Source organism: Pantherophis guttatus, chromosome 5 (genome assembly GCF_059756535.1).
Source record: "Pantherophis guttatus breed Tessera chromosome 5, ASM5975653v1, whole genome shotgun sequence".
In the NCBI taxonomy this organism is placed as follows: Eukaryota; Metazoa; Chordata; class Lepidosauria; order Squamata; family Colubridae; genus Pantherophis; species Pantherophis guttatus.
In genome coordinates, this window is record NC_142067.1 from 104,787,024 (window position 1) to 104,809,849 (window position 22,826).

Below are 22,826 nucleotides of genomic sequence, written 5' to 3' on the forward strand. Positions count from 1 at the left end.
TCACCAGGCTCAAGGTTGACTCAGCCTTCCATCCTTTCTAAGGTAGGTTAAATGAGGACCCAGTTTGTGGGGGCAATAAGCTGACATTGTATAAATATACAAAAGTATGAAGGCTATTGCTTAACACATTGTAAGCCGTCCTGAGTCTCCGGAGAAGGGCGGCATATAAATCAAATTAAAAAAAATATTCATTCATTCATTCATCAGTTTGTTCATTCACTCAATCGATCTCTATGGCTGCCCATCTCAGAAATTAGAACCATAACCCTATTTTGTGATAATAAGTACAATAAAACCTCAATATTTTTCTGTCTTTGTGTCCTTGATACATCCACATTATATTTTGCTTTGCAAATTGTGCTGCTTCCAATGTACTTCTGGAACAATTTAAGATACTGGCTGTTATCTATAAAACCTTTTATGGCACCGGCTGGTCTGTTTAGAAATGGGTCTTTAATGGTTTGGACCAGCATGAATTCTGACAGAATTTTGGGAGTGACAAAGATTAAAACCTACTAGTAGGTAAAGTTTTTGAAATCCTGAAAAAAATGATTTTCATTTGTTCTTTTGCTATGTCCAATATTTTCTATTCTCTGAAAACCCAGAAATCTATTTCTAAAATTTTAAGATGGATAACTTATTTTTTCAGGAAAATAAGGAAATCAGGTGGGCATCCAGATGGGATTACATTTTAGAATCCATGTCCCACACGCACATACAGTGGTTCAGGTACGGCCTACTTTAATTTAGGTAATTTAAAAAAAAAATTATAATTCAAAACAATTTTATAGATAGATATAAAAATGAAGAATTCTAATAGCAGGTTGCCTTGTTTTCCAGTATAATGAATTCACTGGTGATTGTCCTTTTCCTCTCTGGAATGGTAGCTATGATTATGCTAAGAACTCTGCATAAGGACATTGCAAGATATAACCAAATGGATTCTACAGTAAGTATACAATTGTTTTGAAAAATTCCTTCCTTCCTTCCTTCCTTCCTTCCTTCCTTCCTTCCTTCCTTCCTTCCTTCCTTCCTTCCTTCCTTCCTTCCTTCCTTCCTTCCCTCCCTCCCTCCCTCCCTCCCTCCCTCCCTCCATCTCTTTGTGAGAAATTTTAAAGCAGCAAGGTCTCACATTGTATATTAGGTATTTAATTTATTTTCATAGCTGAAGGACAAATGACGACTTGTTGAAGTAATCCAAGTGGATGCAACCACATTTTTTTACAGGGACTACCAAGTGTTGTTGTTATTATTAGTTGCGAAGTTGAGTCCAACCCATCGCGACCCCATGGGCAACGTTCCTCCAGGCCTTCCTGTCTACCATCCTCTGGAGTCCATTTAAGCTCACGCCTATTGCTTCAGTGACTCCATCCAGCCATTTCATTCTCTGATGTTCCGTTCTTCTTTTGCCCTCAATCTTTCCCAGCATTAGGCTCTTCTCCAGTGAGTCAAAGTGTACAAAGTCTACAAAGTGTAGCATTAAATCAGATTAGTGTTTTTTTCAGAGATGGGTGTCTGCTTTGGTGTGTAAGGCTTAAACAAAAGCTTTTTGTTTTTCTACCCCAAACACCAGGAAATTGCATTACTGTTTCTCAGTTATTTATTGTTGAAATTTAATGATGTGCTTTCTGAAAGCTGCAAAAAAGGGGCTTTAGGGTTAACCACCCTGATAGATTAGATGACATACAATAGCATGTTATACATTTAATACTCCTAATTAATAGTTCTAACATAATATGAGTGCTTTTTCCTCGGTGAGACTCTGTTCTTCATAAATATATTTGCAATCACACTGTTATGTGGACTATGTCCAATTAACTTCATTTTAGGTCAGCTCAGTTGTATAGAGGCAAATAATGTTGATTGTATTGTAGCTGTTCTCAAATTGCATAAATGCACTTGTTTAACAGTAAACTTTAGTAATAGAATTTTGTGTAATATTTAATTCTTAAAGAAAAATAGTAATACAGATTCTTCCGTGGGTGTGATTCAGTATCAAAACTTATTAATAGCAGATATTAATAGAGAATATATTGTTTGTTGCACCATCATCCCCTTCAGCTGTGAAAAAAACACGGCAGGATGTGTCAGTTGGAAACATCTTTCTTCTCTCCTGTACCTTTTGGTTACTTTTTGTCATAGATATAATTTTTAAGAAATGAAATTAGTCATTTGAAGAACAATCTCCTTTTTTGCTATGCTTATTAAATAATATCTGAGAGTTAGTTTATGGTTATGTTGTGTCCACAATTTAGGGAAACTGGTGGGCCCATTTGAAAGGTTGAAATTCAACCACCATGGAGAATGTGACCAGTTTACCAGAAGACAAACTCAAATGAAGCTAACAATTTCCCAATTGTTAACGATTTCTGCTTGTAAGGAAATAGAAATGAGGTCTGGGCTCCGAAAATCAAATCTCATATTTGTGCATATATAAGCAGACATATTCCTAAATGAAACAGGTTTCTTGACTGTTGTTTGAGTATAAAACCAGATACAAATGGAATATTTAACAGTAAGAATGCAACCTGGATATACTCATAGAAGCGCATCTCCTCCCAAACACAAGCAAAAGTGTAAATCATGCATGCTGGAAACAAACAGTCTGTAATGGTATGTGGGAATGATTCTGGGAGACTGAAGAAATGTTGCCTAGTGAATGGTCAGATACGAGAGAGCATAGCCCAGCGGTCCCCAACCTTTGCAGCCCAGCAGAGGGGGGGGAGGAGGGAACTGGGCCACGCAAGCAGTGGGCTGGTGCATGCACCCAGCTCTTGCGTGAGTGGTGGGCCAGCACATAGGTGCACAGCTTGACTTGAATGAGTGGCAGGCTGCCACACACATGTGCAATTGCCTGCCAGCTAGCAAAGCAACTCAACACAAGTTGTGCATGCATGCAGATGTGCTCAGCTAACCACACATGCGGCCCAATTCCAAATGGGCATGGCTTGGTAGTGGGCCATGGCCTAGTGTTGGGAACCCCTGGCGTAGTCCACAGTTGTATAGTGGGTGAGTGGCTTAGAAGGGACCTCCCTAAGTTATTTGAGCTGCAAATGTGAGAGCAGGAGAATTGTACTTGATAGAATTGTACAAATCAGATTTCATATGCAAATCAGGAAAAAGGAGAAAAAGTACATGGAATAGGATCCCTGTGTGGACTGAAGAACATATTTGCAGATACACAGAAGTCCACCATCCTTGGGGACCTCAAATTGTTTATTGATTGATTTGATTGATTGCTATAACCGCTCATCTCAACAAGTGACCCAGGGTGGCGTACATCATTAAAAATTGTGATTCTGGAATGAGGCCAAACACATGCTGAGTATCAGTGCTAGGGGAAAGTACAATGATTTGTGTCCCAGGTATAGCTATTTACTGTGGAAAGTCACATTCTTGCTTGTAGGACAAGTTGAAAATTTTTATCTTTACAGGTTAATAGAAAAGTCTGAGATTCATATATGATAGGTTTCTGATGCATGCTTTTGAATGCTTGGAGAAGCTTGTATTTCCCATCATTTTGGAAGATTATGTGAAATGATTAGGATGGTTTTATTTATAGCACTCATTGAATAAATTGAAACATTATTGAGACTGAATAAATAAAATATTGCATATCTGAAAAGGATAGATTAATAAAGTATAATAAATAACAGAGTTGGGAAACCTATAATTACATGAATCAGCCAGATCATTGTCATATCCTAATCTGATTATTTTCTTTTCAGGAAGATGCTCAGGAGGAATTTGGCTGGAAATTGGTTCACGGTGACATATTTAGACCCCCACGAAAAGGAATGCTGCTTTCTGTCTTTCTGGGTTCTGGAACTCAGATTTTAATTATGACATTTGTTACATTATGTAAGTGCAGTATGAATACTGTTAAAATATAGATTCATTTCCGAAATCTAAACTTTTTAAGCAGGATTTCAAGATGCTCTCTGCTCTTAAGCTCTTCTTTCTCCTTGAAAGTAGACGTTTTCTACTATCGCCCTTCCACCAATTTTAAAAACAACTACATTTAGAACTGTAAAAAAAAAAAATTATGTCATCTTTTCCCCCAAATAATTGCTTTCAACTAATTTGCAAAGCTAGCAATCTCTCTTTGGTGCTAAGGATTACTAGTAACACTCCTTGTGCCACGAAAGACCTGGTCTTGTGCAGAAGGCCGGGGTGGGGGAATTGTAGGTGCTTCCATATATTTGCTAATATCTAGAAACCGGGTCCTTCTGTCTCTTATTCCTAAATTTTATACAAGTCAGCTAATCATTGTGAGAATATAACAAAACCCTTTTAAAATAGTTAACTTGCGTGCCACCCATCTTGCCTTTTTTCCTTGCCATCTCTCCTCCCTTTTTTTTTCTTGATATGTATTCTAAGCTGTAGTCACAGAAGCAATGTTTCTTAACATGGACATCTTTTAAATTTAAATTGCTGTGCCAGGTAGTTGCCAGGGTTAAAAAAATAACACTGTTTTATGGACTGATTATCTTTCTGGGAGGTTTTTAGCTGTAGATCTGGAAAAAATACTGTTTTACAAATGGTTCCATTATGTGCAGCCATTCTGCCCAGTAGGTGTTGTTCAGGAAACTGGGCTGAATATTCCAATTTTAATCACCTTTCAAATGTGTGTCTACTTTTAACAGTTTTTGCTTGTCTGGGATTTTTATCCCCTGCAAATCGAGGTGCATTAATGACTTGTGCCGTGGTCTTGTGGGTGCTTCTTGGAACTCCGGCAGGTTATGTTGCTGCCAGGTTCTACAAATGTAAGTTTAAAACTTTATTTAATCTGACAGCGCTTAAATTCATTAGTGTAAATTATCATCACAGCAGCAGTGTTTTCTTCTGTAATGTTTGCCTTCTGGCAAGATGGAGAAATGTTTCAGATTGAAGGCTGTGTGCCACTTTACATCGTTCTGCTAGCAAACTTTCAGGTTGGCTGGGTTATTTTGTAGAAATTCTCTGTCAGTTGTTCTCATTTTGATGTATTTGAAAGGAAGGGAAAGCTGTGGAAAGTGACCACTATTAGGTATGAAAATGAAGTTGTTGATGGCTTTTGAAGTTGCACTATGTTTGACATGCGATGCTTACATTGTTCTGTTGTTTTCTTTAGTGTGGTGTCACTTGAAAAGAAGCAAAATACCATATTCACTTTATACTTTATGACACTCTGCTGAGGTTCTTGATCAGTGATTATTTTTATTTTAGTAGATACGCTATGGAAGGAGTACATTGTGCTTGTAAGCCATTTTATTGAAAACAGTTGAGACTGAATTTCACTATCCACAAATAAAAAATTAAGAGTTATTTAAATTATTTATTTATTCATTCATTCAATTTCTATAGCTGCCCAACACAACCAAGTGACTTTGAGTGGCTTACAATTATAAAATTATAAAACAATAAAAACATCCATAAAATAAATAAGTACAAACAGCAGCTGTGATGATTAACCAACTAACAGAAATAAAGTTTAATAATTTTAAGTAGAAATATTAAATACTGGATGTGATGTTGAAATTTTCTTCTTTCTCTTTCTTGCTATGTTATAAGATGGGCTTTAAAATATAATTTTCTCTGGCAAGTAAATTAGCCCTTTGAATTGCTAAAATTGGAGAATAGGATAAGAAAATGATTCTTTCCTTAAAGTCATAATAATTCAATTTTTGCCTAACGTATTCAAATGTATTTGAGCATACCTCCAAACTACGTTTAACTGGTATTTTTCCTTGTTGGCTTCATTTTTGTATAGCTTTTGGGGGAGAGAAATGGAAGACAAACGTTCTCCTAACAGCTTTCCTTTGCCCTGGGTAAGCAAATGCCTATCATTAATGTTAAATTATACATAAAATAAGCTCACCTTAAATGTGTCAGTCCTCAAAAACATAAACAATATATCTGCATATCATAATACACCAGAGCTGTGTATATATATTTTTTTTTCTAAAAAAGTCTTGTTTAATTTGTACCAGGGAAATGATTTAACAATATCAACCTGGAGAAATACTTTATAAGACAATCTTGTTCCTCACTGACCCTTGGTTCTACTCCTTAGGCTGCTTTTCAGATCTCAGGATAGTTGGCCTTATGTGTTGTCATACACTATACAGCTCCTGTATTCCATCTTTTGGCTTAATCACAGCAAGCAGTTGTCCCCTGAAGTGCAGAGATGACAGACAGACATTTGAAGCTATTTAGCTGAAATGTCAACTCCTGCTGGAGTTCAGTTCTATTCCATTAAGAGAAGTAGACTTCCTTGACCTATTTGCCGGATCTGTTCTGCCTGTGAATGTGGCTTAACATTACATTAGACAAACTGTAATATGATTTCGGTAACATAGAACTCCATCAGCTTTAAAATCTTCTCTCTTTTAGCATTGTGTTTGCAGATTTCTTCATCATGAATCTCATTCTTTGGGGAGAAGGGTCCTCAGCCGCCATTCCATTTGGCACTTTGGTTGCTGTTCTGGCACTTTGGTTTTGCATATCAGTACCACTGACTTTCATTGGGGCTTACTTTGGTTTTACAAAGAATGTAAGTGGCTTTACCCGAGTACATTTTGTATCTTTGACTTGTTTGCAAATTAAGTGCTGAGCCTCATCTCTCAAGAACATGTTGCCTCTAAATGAAAGGCTTTAATATATAATAGACACACACACACACACACACACACACACACACACACACACACACACACACACCAGTACATACACACACACACACACACACACATATACACACACGTGTGTATGTGTGTGTATGCAGGGTTTCTTCAGGACTGATCTCACCTCAATGGGACTAAGTCTAGCCAATTGTTCCAGCGGAAGAGGCCTACTTTACATCCTTTCTGCCAAAGAATTTGGGCTGGCAATATCCAGGAAAAGAGCCTTTTCTACTGTTGCCTCGGCCCCTGGAATATTCTCCCACTGGAGGTGAGGTCCACTCCCACACTCCTGGCCTTCTAGAAGAGCCTGAAAACGTGGCTCTGCTACATGGCCTGGACCCTAACACGGGTGTGTTATGTTGAGGGTGGCTGACAGGGTAGAGAAGATCCCCACGCTCAGACCACCCATTGTCTTGCTTTTAAGTTTCCTATTTATCTGTCACCCAGAGCCACTGAATCAGTGAGATTGGTGGCATAAAAAATTAATAAAATAAATAAATATAAAGCATGATCAGATTTCTATGACAGATACTTAGATTTCACTTGACAAGGCTATTTTGAACATGATCAATTTTATTACATAAATTGTGTTGGAATTCTGGTTTCAATTTACTTTCTGTTGTATTTTGAATGTATACAATTGTAACTAGCTTTAAACAGATTGTTGCTCTAGATAAGGGCTGTCAAACTCCTGGCCCGATGTGTTGTGTGCTGGCACACCCACACCTGGTTTAGCGAAGGGGGGGAAAGTCCCAATACATCACGTGATGCCGCTGTGATAACGTGTTCTGCCCCAGCTAAGGATCCCAAAGAACACAGCACACACAAACTCTGAACAAAACTTAGTTTACTCAAATAATACAGTTTTAGCAAATGCTGGCTGTTATTAAGCATTCTTAGCAGCCTGACAGAATTCCACAGATAAGATAGTCAGAGTCTTACTGGAGTTGGCAGAAAGCCCAGAAGCAAAGTTGCAGAGAAATCCCAACACGATGATTAGCGAACTAAAGTTGTTTCTTGCAGCTTGTTGCAAGCTGTGTTCTTTCTCAAGTAGGCTAAGGGAGTGGCCAATTAGCCTCAAGCCTTACTCTCGAGGAGACCTCCTCCTGAGAAACCACTCCTGCCTTTTGGCAGCTCTGCGTGCCTGTGCATTGAGAAGAGGCTCCTCCTCTTCATCCTCTTCACTTAAAGGAGCCTCTGGAGGTTCTGAAGGCCCTGACTGAATCCCTGCCTCTGGCACATATCTTCTTCAGCCTCCTCACTGTCTGACTCGAGTGCCAGCTGCACAGGCTGCTGGCGTAGCACCACACCAGCCTCCTCGTCGTCAGGATCAGCAACAATCCGCGCAGGCCACTGGCGGGCCACAACATAACATGAGTTTGACACCCCTGCTCTAAGATCAATCTTTCTCAAGCTTAGTGATTTGAAAATGAATGAACTTCAACTTCCAGAATTCCCCAGCCAGCATACTAGTTGGAGATTTCTGGCAGTTGAACTCCACATATCTTCAAACTGTTGAGGCTGAGAAACATTACTTTAGATTGTGTGAAATACAGCTGAAATTATTGAGAACCAATTCCTCCCCCCCCCCTTTTTTTTTAATACCTCTAAAGGCCATAGAACATCCAGTCCGTACGAATCAGATTCCTCGCCAGATTCCAGAACAATCATTTTATACAAAACCACTTCCTGGAATTGTTATGGGAGGCATTCTGCCCTTTGGATGCATCTTCATTCAGCTTTTTTTCATTCTTAATAGCATATGGTGAGTTTTGAATACATTGTAGTGCATAACTATTTTTTTGTTTGTTTTAGGTTTGCACCTCTCTCTTGCATTTTTCTGTCGGGTCTGGTGGGCAAAGAAAACTGTTGTGAACATGTTACTCATACAGATATGTTTGCTATATAGTGATAACTTAAAGGACCGATTCATATAAAAGAATCTGTTGGAGACCCTGAATGTTACAATACACCTGGTTCCCAGTGGTTTGAATGTTCTGATGTGATGCAAATCTAACTTATCTGAGTGTTTTTATATTTGTGCATTTTAAAATTCATAGACGTTTACTTAATTTACAAATCAGTGCCATTTTAATGGATGCAGATAATTAGAGCAGCGGTAGATGATCTTCCTAGAACCGAATAAATGAGGCTTATTCCTTGTTTTTGCAGCACTTTAAATAGAATGGCATTGTAGGAATTAGTATAAACTGATTTTCTTATGAATTGCCCATCAGCTATGGTCTTAGTCAGAACCACCATCACAGGATCAAGTGCTATCAGTGGTGGCGCAGTGGTTAGAATGCAGTACTGCAGGCTATTTCTGCTGACTGCCAGCTGCCAGCAGTTCAATAGTTTGATTCCCACTGGCTCAAGGTTGACTCAGCCTTCCATCCTTCCGAGGTTGGTAAAATGAGGACCCAGTGAAGCAGTATATAAGTCTTAAGTGCTATTGCTATCGCTATCAACATTTGATGAATGTTGATACGTTTAACTACACATACCCCAAAACAATGCATGTTACTTTATTAAAACAATCTAGAAAAACTTATTCTAAGGCTTTAAGGTCTCTGCAGGATGATGTTCTGCCTTCTTCTAAACAGAAAAAGAAATAAATTGGTGTCTTTGAATCTTTGTCCAGTAACTGTTTAGACAAGTGTTTTTGTTTTTTTTGAAATGGTTTGCTATTGCTTGCTTCCTAAGGCTGAAAGAGAATGTCTGGCCTAAAGTCACCCAGCTGGCTTTGTGCCTAGAGTAGGATTAGACCTTATGATCCCCAGTTTCTAGTTCAGTTTAACCATGAAATAGTTACAATGATCATGGGGAAGATTCTTCCAGTCAGAATCCCTAGACCAGTAAATTGCAAGTGAGTTTCAAAAAGTGCTTATATAATCAGAAACAACCTGTTGAAATGCTTTTCACCCAACAGCAGGTGTCCACAATATATATAATAAATTTATATATTTACAAGGCTATAACTAATATCAGTCCCCACCCCGTGTTGCATAATATCATTTATTATTAGTTTGATTTATATGCTGCTCTTCTCCGGAGACTCAGGGCGGCTTACAATGCATTAAGCAATAGCCTTCATACTTTTGTGTATACCTGCTTAGTAGGGCTTTTTTGGGGGCCCCCAAGCGGTGTTCTATTTTATACAAAGTCAGCTTATTGCCCCCACAAACCGGGTCCTCATTTTACCTTCCTTGGATGGAAGGCTGAGTCAACCTTGAGCCTGGTGAGAATTGAACTCGCAGTAATTGCAGGCAGCTAAATGCTACTTTTAACAGTAGTTTAGTCTGCTGCGCCACCAGGCTCCTATCATGATGTAACGATATTCTAATCAGTTTGAAATAATAATGGATGTGATTATAACTTTGAACATACAGGGAAATAAGTGAACCAGTTTGACAAACAGAACTTGTTCACCCAAAGTAGATACTGGAATGTATCACATCCACAAGAAAGAGAAAACATTGGGGCATAGGTATACCCCAAAGAGGTAAAATGTAAGAAAGATAAATGAAAATCAAAAGAAATACGGAATAAAACAAAAAGTTACTGTTAGTTGGATAAAATATCATGTAGCATGTAAATCTAATAAAGCAAAGCATGATTGAAAGTCCAAGCTTTACAGATGGAAACTGGGAAAAATGGCAAAGCTCCCAAGCAGAAAGAGCACGTGGCTACTCTTTGTGAGGCCTGTATACCTTAATGGTTAGGCTTGTGGGTTGCTAGCCACAAGAGATAAAGGAAAAACTATACTTCGACCAACCACTTAAATCAGCATAGCTCAAAAAGAACAGAGAAAGCAAACACAAGACACCAGAAACAAGAATGACAGCATTCTGTAGAATCAAATGTGATAATATTGTACAAACAACAACAACAACAAAGGCAAGTCAGCTAAGGAACTGAATACAAAGCAAAGTCAAAGCTATAACAGATTAAACAACAACCAGATCACCTGGATGAAACGCCTGTTATCTCATCAGGAGAGGCCAAAAGCAAAGTCACATTCATCAGGAAGTTCAGATGTCAAAGGCCAAGAGCTTGCTTGTCACAGTATGGATCCTATTTAATTTAAACTTCTGTTTTCCAGGTCTCATCAGATGTATTACATGTTTGGCTTCTTGTTTCTGGTGTTCATTATTTTGGTTATTACATGTTCTGAAGCTACTATTCTACTTTGCTATTTCCATTTATGTGCAGAGGTAAGTTTCCCAAATAGGTTGTCACAAAGTAATCTATGTTTTGCTGTGTTTAATTAAAATAAGATAAGAAAAGAGGATGCATTTTCTACTGACTGTCTCCCAGAAGGAGAATTTAAAGACTTACCATAGGGACAGTGTTGTGGGGCTAGAAAAAAATAACAAGGATTTATTTATTTATTTATTTATTTATTTATTTATTTATTTATTTATTTATTTATTTATTTATTTATTTATTTATTTATTTATTTATTTATTTATTTATTTATTGGATTTGTATGCCACCCTTCTCCCAAAGGACTTAGGGCAGCTCACACCAATAAGAAACAGAAAATACAAAAGTTAAAAGACAAATTAAAGCAGAATATCCAATAAATAGGATTAAACGTTGGAATACAAATTCAAATTTAAGATTTAAGAATTATAAAAGCTACAAAATCAGTTTAGAGATGGGGGGAAGGGAAAAATATTTCCCAAGTACCAAGAAGTTTGTTCTTAGCAGCTGGGAAAAATATCTGCAGAATGAATGCTTAATCACTGAACTTGAATACTATATTCCACGGATATAAAAGAATAGTTTTAGTTTGGCTTTGTTCAAATATCCTAAACCAGATTTTATTACGGCTTGGTGAGATTAATACAATCTGGTTTGCACATAACACTAAAACACTCCTAGATTCACATATCAAACCAGAAACAAACCACATTAGATTTGTAAACCAGATTTAGATTTGTGTATGAACCATACCTTTTATGATCTTACTAGAACAGAAGAACAGAGAATCAGAAATTGTCTGTCATAGTTGAAACTGTTTAATAAACAACATCCAAGATATATTTTGTTTTGTTTTGCCAATTAAACCAAGAACCCCAAATACAGATTAGCAAAGTATTATATAGAAGAGGATATATTCTCAATCATGGATTACAGTTTCACAGGCAGGAAAAGCCTCTAACTCTATGTCATGAATAATCACTCATTCTTGCTTTCATCTCTGATCAACATTCCTTCACTGTTATAGAAGTATTCTAAAATGTTCACCCCTTTAATGCTACATTTAGCTATAACTGAGAACGTGTCTTAACACGATAATTGCAGATGGTGGTGTCCTCTTAAACCTCTTAAAAAGTTCTAAAAAGAGGCATGTTCAGCATAACATGAAATGGAATGTGATATATAAAATAGATTTAACTGCACCCGAGAGCTCTGTATTTTTAGAAGCATTTCTAACCTGTTTCCCTCTTTATTGTAGGACTACCACTGGCAGTGGCGCTCCTTTCTTACGAGTGGTTTTACTGCTGTTTATTTTCTAATATATGCAGTGCATTACTTCTTTTCTAAGCTTCAGATTACGGGTACAGCAAGCACCATTTTGTACTTTGGCTACACCATGATAATGGTCCTGATCTTCTTCCTTTTTACAGGTAATGTTGCTTGATATACAAAATGCCTGCAGAAACACTAAACTGGTAACTAATTTGAAACGAAGGACGTGATGAAGCCAGACACTGTGTATCAAACATTTTTATTTCATTTAAAGCCCTATATGTAATCTAGAAATTCTGCATACTTGTGCTGGGGATCACATCTTCTGAAATCAGGCCAGGGATAAATTAGTATTTATGCTTTTAAGTTTAGATTCTCAAGATTTTTAATTTGGCTGTCAAATAGCCACTTTTCATTTTTGTTCTTGTTTTACAGTCTGGGCTGTATCACACAATACATGTAATAGCTGTCATGTCTAAAGTTATGAAATATTTTAAATAATTTTTGTTCCATTAAAGAAGAACCCCTAAAAACACAATAGCTTGATAATTTCTGTGTGGGAATGGTTCCTCAAATCTCCTGCAATACAGGTAGTCCTCGAATTACGACCCCAGTTGAGCCCAACATTTCTGTTGCTAAACAAAACATTTGTTAAGTGATTTCCTCCCCCCTCCCCCATTTTACGACCTTTCTTGCAACAGTTAAGTAAATCACTGCAGTTGTTAAGTTACTAATACAGTTAAGTGAATCTGGCTTCCCCAATGACTTTCCTTAAAAGAAGGTCACAAAAGGGAATCACATGACTCCAGGATCCTACAACCGTCATAAGCGAGTGAGTTGCCAAGTGGCCGAATTTTGATCACATGACCATGGAGATCCTCAAATGGTTGTAAATGTGAAAAAGTCATAACTATTTTTAGTGCCATTGTAACTTTGAACAGTCGCTAAATGAACTGTTGTAAGTTGAGGACTACCTGTAGTGTTAGGATATCTTCCATTGTAGTTAATATGCTTTAGTGTTCATACCTTGACTTGCTTCTGTACTGTATTGCATCTGCTCTGTTAGTTGCTATGTGCAGGCAATTCTTGAAAGGTAAGTTAATGCTATCTCTTTAACTTTTGACTTGGTAAATGTAAATTCCTTTTCTCTTACAGTGTAGCATACTCCCAAACTTTATTTTTAGAGTTACGAATATTTGAAAGTAAACTGATAATATGTCCTGTATTTAAATGGATACACACTGCTTTGCAAAAGGCATTATTAAAATGTAATTTTGCCAGGCGAATGTAATAATACTTAGAAGTGTAAAAGAAGCTAATTTGACTCCCTTAGAAGGGGGAAAAAAATCTTTTTTTCAGATTTTATGTTGGGTCTTTGCTCAAGCTAAGGGTATCTGTAGAGTATGGTAAACTAAAAAGTCAAGATGGCAATATGGTGGTGTGATTGAAGCTTTGCCTGTTTTCTATGGGTGATGCACATAATAAATGGGCCAAATTTTGATTACATTATGGGGTTGCTTTTTGCCTCTTTCGATTACACCTGTGGACACCTTTTTGCTTTTGTACCACAAGAGACTTGGCAACAGTGAATCTTCTGCTATTTCACCATACTGAATTAAATACCAATTCATATAATGGAATTTTTGCTCCCACAACCCACCTGCAATTGTTCATGAGGAAAAAAGGTTGTATATCAAAAAGCACATCATAAATTTCACAAGGCTAAAATGAAACATCCTAGGATATTCAGTCCTAGAGGCATTTTAAGTTCCTGTCAAGTTGATATAAAAGCCAAACCGAGGACCTCCTAATTGCTGTATCCAAATGATTATATTGCTGCTTACTCATCTGTTTAAAATGGTCAGCCTCAAGAAGGGTTTTGATGGTGCCCTGCTGTCACTGCAGTAGAGCACATGCTTGGGGCATTTGCTTCTCATATGGCATTCTGGGTCATTGATCTGACACAGCAAGCAAGTTGCTGGAAGCTACGCGACAAATCCGATTCACAGCTAGGTCCACAACTGTGTCTTTGACATAGTAAATGAATCTGTTCAACATCAGTGGCTGAGCTAATATGAAAAAAAAAAATCAATGCGATATCATTCAGTTTTTGCTGAAATATTTATAATGCGTAAAACTATTGTGAATTTTCAAACCCTCCAAACTGCCGTTAAACGTATATGACATATGAGGCCTTTCAGGAACAAAAGGAAATGGTGCTTGTCCTTAATCATCTTATTCTGAAATTAATAATTTACTCATTACTCTCTGCTATATGAAACAGGATTTAGAATTTGTACATATTCTGTGAAGGAGATCTGAAATGCACAGAAATGTATATTGGCATCTTTTAACTATTTAGCAGCTTGTATTTCAAAGAGTTGTTTGATACTTTAAACCAGTAGTAGTTTACCTGAGCAGCTGGTTATTTTTTCAACCATGAACAGCTATCAAATGTTGTTTCTCTCTAGAATAGCTTTTTGTTTCAAGAACTGGTCAGTGATATGCATTATAGTATAGAAGTATATATCAGCCAAAAATTGTGAAATCAGGAACCAAACCATGCATATATTTATCCACAATTCTTTTAAAAGCCAGGACCATCTCTTTGCCTCTTTTCCAAATCTCATTTTCTCTGCAGAGATGATCTTATTTCATTAGGGTTATTCCCAGTGGTGGGATTCAGCCAGTTTGCACCACTTCGGGAGATCCGGTTGTTAACTTTCTGAGCAGTTTGGCAAACTGGTTGTTGGAAGAAATCATTAGGGCAGAGAACCGGTTGTTAAATTACTTGAATCCCACCACTGGTTTTTGTACTGACTCAGGTTTCTGCTTCCAGAGATGAAATAGTTCTATTTTTGTATGTTACCTTTTTTTTCAGGCAAGCTGACTCTAAGCAAGGCCGTTCCACCCTTCTGAGTGTTTGGGCTAGCTTTTCTGTGGTGCCTTACCAATTTTACAGAATTTTGCCACAGCAACATAAATTTTCTTTCATTTTTTTTGAATACATGACAAAAATGGTTTCTTCCCAAATTCAGTGGGTGCTGATACTTTAAAACAGTAACCAAGGACACATTGGATGCAAGCGCCTGTAAATTTAGGAGATCTTAATTCTGAAGAAATAGGGATAGGTTGACACTTTGGGGTGTGGTTATGACAACAACTATAAATTGCACTTTCCAACTTCAAAAGTTAAAATGTAAGAAGGTAGCTTTAGTAAAGATAAATCAGGACCCGAGAATAAAGCTGCCAAGTAACAAGAATATTTACAAAAGAAAGTATGATGCTTCTAACTAACAATAAGAGATGCAATTTAATATTTCAGGCTATAAATAATATGAAAACCTGCCTATAGATAGCTTTTTTTTCTTTTTACTATTTTCTCTTTTTTCCTCTTGTTCTGTTAAATGAACATTTTTTTTAAAAAAGAGTGGAAAAAGGATTGTTTTCATGCTCAGGCAGAAGAATGTATGGAAAGCTGAGGGTACATATTCAGTTTTCTAATCTATACATGGAAATGCACCACAGAAAGAAGAAAAGTCATTAATGCACATTCCTATCTAAATGGTTATTTTTTTCCAAAGCAAAAATCCCTGTGCTATCTTTACCTCATCCTCCTCCAGATGTGGGGAGAGGTTTAACTTTAATGACAGATGGTCTGCATTCTTGCTCCACAAAACTTCCTCTTTCAGGAAATGCAGATAGAGCTCAGTTTATATGGCAGGGGTGTTAAACTCATGGCCCGCAGACCGGTTGCATCATGTGCTCCGCCCGGTTTAGCAAAGGGGGAAAAAGTCCTGATATGTCACATGACACCGCAAGTTTGACACCTCTGCTATATGGCAAGCAAGCTGTCTTTGGCACTGTGCCAATTTAATGTTGTGGCTCTAAATATAAATGATTCCTGAAAAAGTAATCACGATGTACTGTAAGAGAGAAAGCATTAAAATAGACACGCTAATGTGCAAAATTATAGATTTTTGTGGCCTATTTTATTAGTGTAAGATGACCAGGTATGAATATTGATGCAGTTTTTTGTTATTTACAGGAACAATTGGATTTTTCGCTTGCTTTTGGTTTGTGACCAAGATATACAGTGTGGTAAAAGTTGATTGAAGATACTCAATGCAGACACTATCAAACTAATTTAAGTACATGATTTTGGAAAAGAATGTAAGCTTTATCGAAAGTACTTAGTACTTTCTGAATGATAAATATACATTTTCTCTCATTCAAATATTTGTATTGTAATTTTGCAATCTGTTTTCACTTCGTATTCTTAATGAAGACTGAATATAAATGTATGCATTTGTAAATATTGTTATATTGGGACTTTTAAATTCTAATGACTGGTTATAAGTGCTGCTTTGCAGGATTTAATAATTCTTCTGAAAGAATAGTTGTAAATAAAGTTTTCTAGGTTTGCTGAATGGGATTGATTATTTTTTCAAAGTAAAGAACTTATTTCTATCATGCTTCTGAAGGTTGACTCAGTGTATTGCTTGTAGTTTGAATGTTTTTGTTTCATATGAAGCCATGGCCATAAATCCATCTCCCCCCCCCCCCCGATTCTGTTTGGTTCTAGTGGTGTTGGCCTTTGAGATTCTGTGCCTCCTAAATTATGCAACCTAAACAATTCATAATAAATGAGCTATGTTCAGTTGATTATTACCCATTATAAATAAATAAATAAAATCCTGTAAATAGAAATATATTGATAAGTTTTAAATATGTAGATTGGGTTATGTTTTTTGAGTAAATCATGCTACATAAATGTAATATTCATGCACTACTTAAAAATGACATTTCATAACTATACTATAGTCTCTCTCTTAATCCACTACATAACTAAATTAAGAGTGGATAATATGATGGAAAAATCTGCAAGATGTATTACCAATTGTGTTCCCTGCAGATTTTAATGATACATATTATGCAGAATGGACTATGGATTTTTTTAAAAAAATAGAACTTTGCTTCAATTAAAGAAGTAAATTTGTTAGATGAATTAAAATTAATCCACTTGCATCTCTGAAAATTGCAGTGGAAACTTGTTTACTGTGTTGAGTTGTCTGAGTTGAGCAATTTACCTGTTAATAATCTTTGCATGTTTTCTAGAAGAGCACACCTGTTGCCATGTAATTGCATGTTTCAACAGATCACTCTAAGTTTTTTTTTCTAGTATTTCTAAAGAGTATAAACTGATGTGTGAATATTAAAATCCAATAAAATATCTTTTGTTAATAACCTGAATTTTTAATTTGGTCCTGTAAGCTTCCATTTACACAAATGTTCAATCCAGAATACCTTACAGATTTTAACAAGCCATGCCAACGTTCCTCAGATTTTTTAACAGCCAGTCTAAATATTTGCTAAATAATTGTTATTGCAGCTTGGGTCCTCTTTTAGTAAAATTATTTGTGTAGTTATACCAGGGCTGGATGTTGGTTTTAGCTGCTATAAAAGTGAAGCAGCATCCTTGATTGAGAATGCTAGCATAAAGTATCTGGCTTAAAGAATTCCTTTAATATATTCAAATTTGTATGTCAGGTTTCCGTGGAGTCAGAGAATAATTTTAAATGGAAGACTCCTCTGGCAGAATAGATCTCTTGACTACAGGTAGTCCTTGATTTACAACAGTTCATTTAGTGACCATTTAAATTTACAATGGCATTGAAAAAAGTGATATGACCATTTTTCAGTTACAACTGTTGCAACATCTCGATGGTCACATGATCAAAATACACATGCTTGGCAATTGACTCACATTTATGACGGTTGCAGTGTCCTTGGTCATGTGACAAGCAAAGTCAATGAGGAAGCCAGATTCACTTAACTGCGTTACTAACTTAATAACTACAGCAATTCACTTAACAAATGTGGCAAGATCGTAAAATGGGGCAAAATTCACTTAGTCTCACTTAGCAACAAAAAATTTGGGCTCAATTATGGTCGTAAGTTGAGGACTACCTGTGCTTGTTTTTTGTTTTGTTTTGATTTTTTTTTTTTGCTTACCCTCCCTCAAACTCTTTATATGAATGAGTGAGTGAAGCAAAGGGAAATGCAGGAAGCTATTGTAGTTTAAGGGCCTTGAATAAGGGAAGGTCCTTTTATATTTATGCAGGACTGAAGACATTTCTTTCATTTCTCAAGGAGGCTTCCAGTAAAAATGCTATGCAGGAGAAAAAAAAGAGACATGCAAAGCATCTCTATCAAGCACGAAGTGCCTCAGTTTGAATTTCAAGTAGGCTGTTCCAGCCGTGTTGAAAGCATGCAAATTTTGAAACAGGGCCGATCTTGTATCTTAAAAAGCAGCAGTTCTCAACCAGGAGTTATGGTTCCTTGTGTACTCTAGAATATTTCAAGAGGATAGCAGGTGAAATGTGGGCCCTAGCATGTGCTAGGAAGCCATAGAAAAGTCGTCTTCTTGTTGTGCCATATCCGTCATTGGAGGTTGGCGATCATGTTGGCAATCCTATTTTTGTCAACAGCCGCATGAAAAAGTGCTGCTGAGTTTTGTCCAAACCAGTCCCTTAGGTTTTGAAACCATGATGTTCTTCTTCTGCCTGGACCTCATTTGCCTTCAATCTTTCCCTGGAGGATTAAGTGAAGGATGCCGTATTTTTCTGGGTGTTGCAACACATGTCCAAAATATTTTAACTTTCGCTTTTTAATGGCTGATGATTTCCCTTTGCTTTCTCAGGTGGCTTATTACCTCATTTGTGATTTTGTCAACCCAGTTTATACGTAACAGCCGTCTGTAAATCCACATTTCAAATGCTTCTAGTTTCTTCAAGTGGTTTTCTGTCAGAGACCAACTCATTACTCTGTAGAGCAGGATAGAAAAGATGTCTTAAAAGATAGAAAATCTGACAAGCCTGATTTTCACTCTTAGGCTTATGTCGTGACTGCAGAAGACCTTTTTCATTTTGAAGAATGCTGTTCGAGCTTTCTCTATCCTTGTCTTTACTTCACTGATCATGTCCCAGCTGAAAAGAAGTATACTGCATTGCAAAAAAGAGCCTGGTGGCGCAGCAGACTAATAGCCTGTTATTATCATTCAGCTGCCTGCAATTACTGCAGGTTCGAATCTCGCCAGGCTCAAGGTTGACTCAGCCTTCCATCCTTTCTAAGGTGGGTAAATTGAGGAGCCAGTTTGTGGGGGCAATAAGCTGACTTTGTATAAATATACAAAAGTATGAAGGCTATTGCTTAACGCATTGTAAGCCGCCCTGAGTCTCCGGAGAAGGGCGGCATATAAATCAAATCAAATCAAATCAAAATACTATTTTGCCAATACCAGATAACGCACTAGTTACTGTTCTATATCTGTATCTGGTAATGGAACCTACAGATGGGCCACAGGAGAAAAACAAGTTTGGAAGAGCAGCATGGGCAAAAAAACTTGAAGGCTGTACAGGTAGTCCTTGACTTACAACAGTTTGTTTAGTGACCATTCAAAGTTACAAAAGCACTAAAAAAAGTGACTTATGACTATTTTTCACACTTATGACCATTGCAGCATCCCCACGGTCACATGATCAAAATTCAGGTGCTTGGCAACTGGTTCATATTTACGACGGTTGCGGTGTCCTGGAGTAATGTGATCCCCTTTTGTGACCTTCTGACAAGGAAAGTCAATGGTGAAGCCAGATTCACTTAACCACCAAATTACTAACTTAGCAACTGCAGTGATTCACTTAAAAACTGTGGCAAGAAAGGTCGTAAAATCAGGCAAAACTTACTTAACAAATGTGTCACTTAACAACAGAAATTTGGGGCTCAATTGTAGTCTTAAGTCGAGGATTACCTGTATTATATCATATGGCAAGGGAGATGGAAATGAAGGAAAATACTTGAAAACCTTATTCTAAAGGAACTTGTTTCATTTTAAAGAATTTGTACTCTTCCTGATAAAATACAAAAAATGTTTGATGAAAAAATGTACGTTTTTCAGATCTGAAAGAAAAATAGTTCTTTCCGTTTATCATTTGGTAGACATGTTAGAAATTTATAAAATTTATATAACTGCCCATTTCAATACTTGCCATTCACAACAGCTTACAAAGTTAACAGCAAAAACAATACAAAAACCAAAATAAGCGCCATCAAAACAATAACAACTATTAAAAAACCATAAAACCTGCTGACATTTCTTTTCTAACATGCAATCAATTTGCAGGCTTTCCACCAACCTCACCAGATCTCCAAGGTAAGATAGCAAGACCACATCTTCAAGTGCCAACAGAGCCAACATGGTTAATGCCAGTCTACCCTGGAGTGGGTGGGAATGTTGTTACAAAAAGCAGGCACTGCAGCAGGAAAAACTGGATGTTAGGAGCAGAGAGAGTATTTAAAGTCTGTGGCACCCTACATAGTAGGGACTGAGGGTGGGATCTCTCCTGTCTTAACACCAACTGGAACTGGTCACAAATCAATTTAAGATAGGGCTGATATTGTAAAGGATGTGGATTTGTTTAGCTATAAATTGTAATAGTATGTGGGAGTAACCTTGGGAGTTTCTGCCAAGGGAATAGTTAAGTGGCAGAATAGCTTAAAGGCAGATAGTGGGTCTAAGCAGTGGTGGGATTCAGCCAGTTTGCACCACTTCGGGAGAACCGGTTGTTAACTTTCTGAGCAGTTTGGTGAACTGGTTGTTGAAAGAAATCATTAGGGCAGAGAACTGGTTGTTAAATTACTTGAATCCCACCACTGGGTCTAAGGTTGTAAAAGGGAGGGAACTGAACTTTTGTCTCATAAGATTTTGCCACTTTAGCTTTACAATGAAGTTGTACAATTAGTTGATCTGGTTGTGTTTCTTATCTGGAATGCTCTGCAAGGCCAACAAACATTTTCCACACAATTTAGTGACATCTGCTTTTGAACCATCAAGTTTAGGAATTACCAAATCCTTAAGTATCTGTTAACCTACAAGAATGTCCTTCGCTCAATATCTTAGTTAAGATTTAATGGCAGATTTCCTACTCTCCCTGCAATCATGATTATGGGATAAGGCTGCTACCTTTATGGCTAGTTTGCACACTGGTAAATTGGGGCTTAAATGCTTTGGATGAATGCCATAGTGTGGTCAGTGAACAGTTCCAGGCACGAGTTAATTCAGTCAACCACAATATGAGATGCGTTTCTGCAAATGCAACCTGCGGGATTAAGGCATCAGATTAGATCGTGAGTTCTAATCCCACTTTAGTATATAAAGCCAGCCAGGTGACCATGGGTTAGTTACTCAACCCGAGAAAGTAGACTCTGGCAAACCGCTTCGGGGGGGGGGGGGGAACGACATTGCCAAGAAAAACTGCAGGGTTTTGTCCCGATAGCCTCGAGAATGGGACACAATTGAATTGGTGGAAAGGAAAAGCCAGGACGATCCTCCTTCCCTATCCAACAACGAAAAGATTAAAGAGAAAATAATCTGTTTTATTTTCACTCCTAACGACACCGCCCCAGCCAGGCCCTCTTTTAATTTTGCAATAATAATAATAATAATAATAATAATAATAATAATAATAATAATAATAATAATAATAATAATAATAATAATAATTAGTAATTGATTAGTAATTATCAGAAAGGGAGCTCCTTTTGATGGTTTTTTTCTTCCTTTTTATGCGCCGCAAATACTCATTGCTTAGTTGTCGCTTTTTTTCACGCCTTTCCCTAATGTATTTTTTGCAGTTACTCTCGCACGCGTTAAGTATTTAGGAGATAACCTCGGGCGTTGCCGTGCATCTTTATCACGGAATAAGCCTCGTTGACCTCGTTGATGGTTTCTATTAAAACTTGCCCGCAATTCTTATTCTCCCCTGCAACTCTTCTGCAATGCACGCAGTTGCGAGTTTATTCAGAGCAAACAAATTCCCTTTTGTTTAGCACGGCCGAGTCACTATCAGGATCTGTCCCGCGGCTGTTCTGGCACGGAAGATTCACGTGCAGACGAGCTTCCGCGACACGCCTCCTTCCTTAGTTCCTCGAAGGGGCGGGGCAAACAAAAGGGGCCGGATTTTCCGCGCCTGCGTATCTCACAGGTGGCGACAGGACTTCTCCACCAATAGGAGAGGACGAGGGCGGGGCCAAGGCGAGGCGAAGGACCGGAATGATGGCGTCTGCGGGAATGGGACTACGGCGGCTCCTGGTGGCCGGTTCGAAAGCGAGCAGGAGGCGAGTGTGAGTGTCGCGATGGAGGGGATTGCGCGTGCGCTTTCCGAGAACGGCACGGGAGGTGGCGGGCTTTTCCCCCCGTTGTCCCCTTTTCCGTTGCCACTTCTTAAAGCCGTCTCCAAGGCAGCTGATTCCTGATGTTGCGGAGCTGCTCGGGATAGTTTTGCTACCCCTTTAAACTGTGGGAGTGCACAACACCTTTAAACTGGGTGGACTTCGACTCCCAGAATTCCCCAGAGCCAGCATGAGAGTTAAAGTCCACCCAACTTAAAGGGGCTGGGACTGAGAAACCCTCAAATGTAATTACGGTGCATATGTTCCAGTGAATCGATCTTGACTGATTTTGCAATAGCTGAGCAGCATCCAGCCTGGTTTGCCCTTGGAGGGGAAACCCATCTGGAAGCCCCTGGTTTTACAATTAGATTGGGAAGTCACACTGGAAGAAGATGGTGGCGGATGACTTGCATACTGCTGCCCAGAAAACAAGATGGACAACAGTCCTTTCAT

The 22,826-nt window shown here is 37.8% G+C and overlaps 2 protein-coding genes across 3 annotated transcripts in view; both read left to right on the forward strand.

Moving 5' to 3' along the window:
* The window catches only part of TM9SF2 (transmembrane 9 superfamily member 2), a 33,782-nt gene extending 16,392 nt beyond the window's left edge, over window positions 1–17,390 (forward strand). The window contains exons 8-17 of the mRNA XM_034418348.3: window positions 650–729; window positions 841–949; window positions 3,729–3,861; window positions 4,647–4,766; window positions 5,753–5,810; window positions 6,376–6,535; window positions 8,279–8,430; window positions 10,768–10,879; window positions 12,130–12,301; window positions 16,192–17,390. Of these exons, the coding sequence (XP_034274239.1) occupies window positions 650–729; window positions 841–949; window positions 3,729–3,861; window positions 4,647–4,766; window positions 5,753–5,810; window positions 6,376–6,535; window positions 8,279–8,430; window positions 10,768–10,879; window positions 12,130–12,301; window positions 16,192–16,259 (1,164 nt within the window). The 3' untranslated portion in view covers window positions 16,260–17,390. The remainder of the gene's footprint in view (window positions 1–649; window positions 730–840; window positions 950–3,728; window positions 3,862–4,646; window positions 4,767–5,752; window positions 5,811–6,375; window positions 6,536–8,278; window positions 8,431–10,767; window positions 10,880–12,129; window positions 12,302–16,191) is intronic.
* Window positions 17,391–22,194: 4,804 nt separating this feature from the next.
* CLYBL (citramalyl-CoA lyase) overlaps window positions 22,195–22,826 on the forward strand; it is a 194,098-nt gene continuing 193,466 nt past the window's right edge. Inside the window, exon 1 of one of the 2 annotated variants that reach the window (XM_087871516.1) lies at window positions 22,195–22,325. In XM_087871516.1, coding sequence (XP_087727642.1) covers window positions 22,255–22,325 — 71 coding nt within the window. In that variant the 5' untranslated portion in view covers window positions 22,195–22,254. The remainder of the gene's footprint in view (window positions 22,326–22,826) is intronic. The other variant, XM_034418419.3, reaches the window with a different exon arrangement.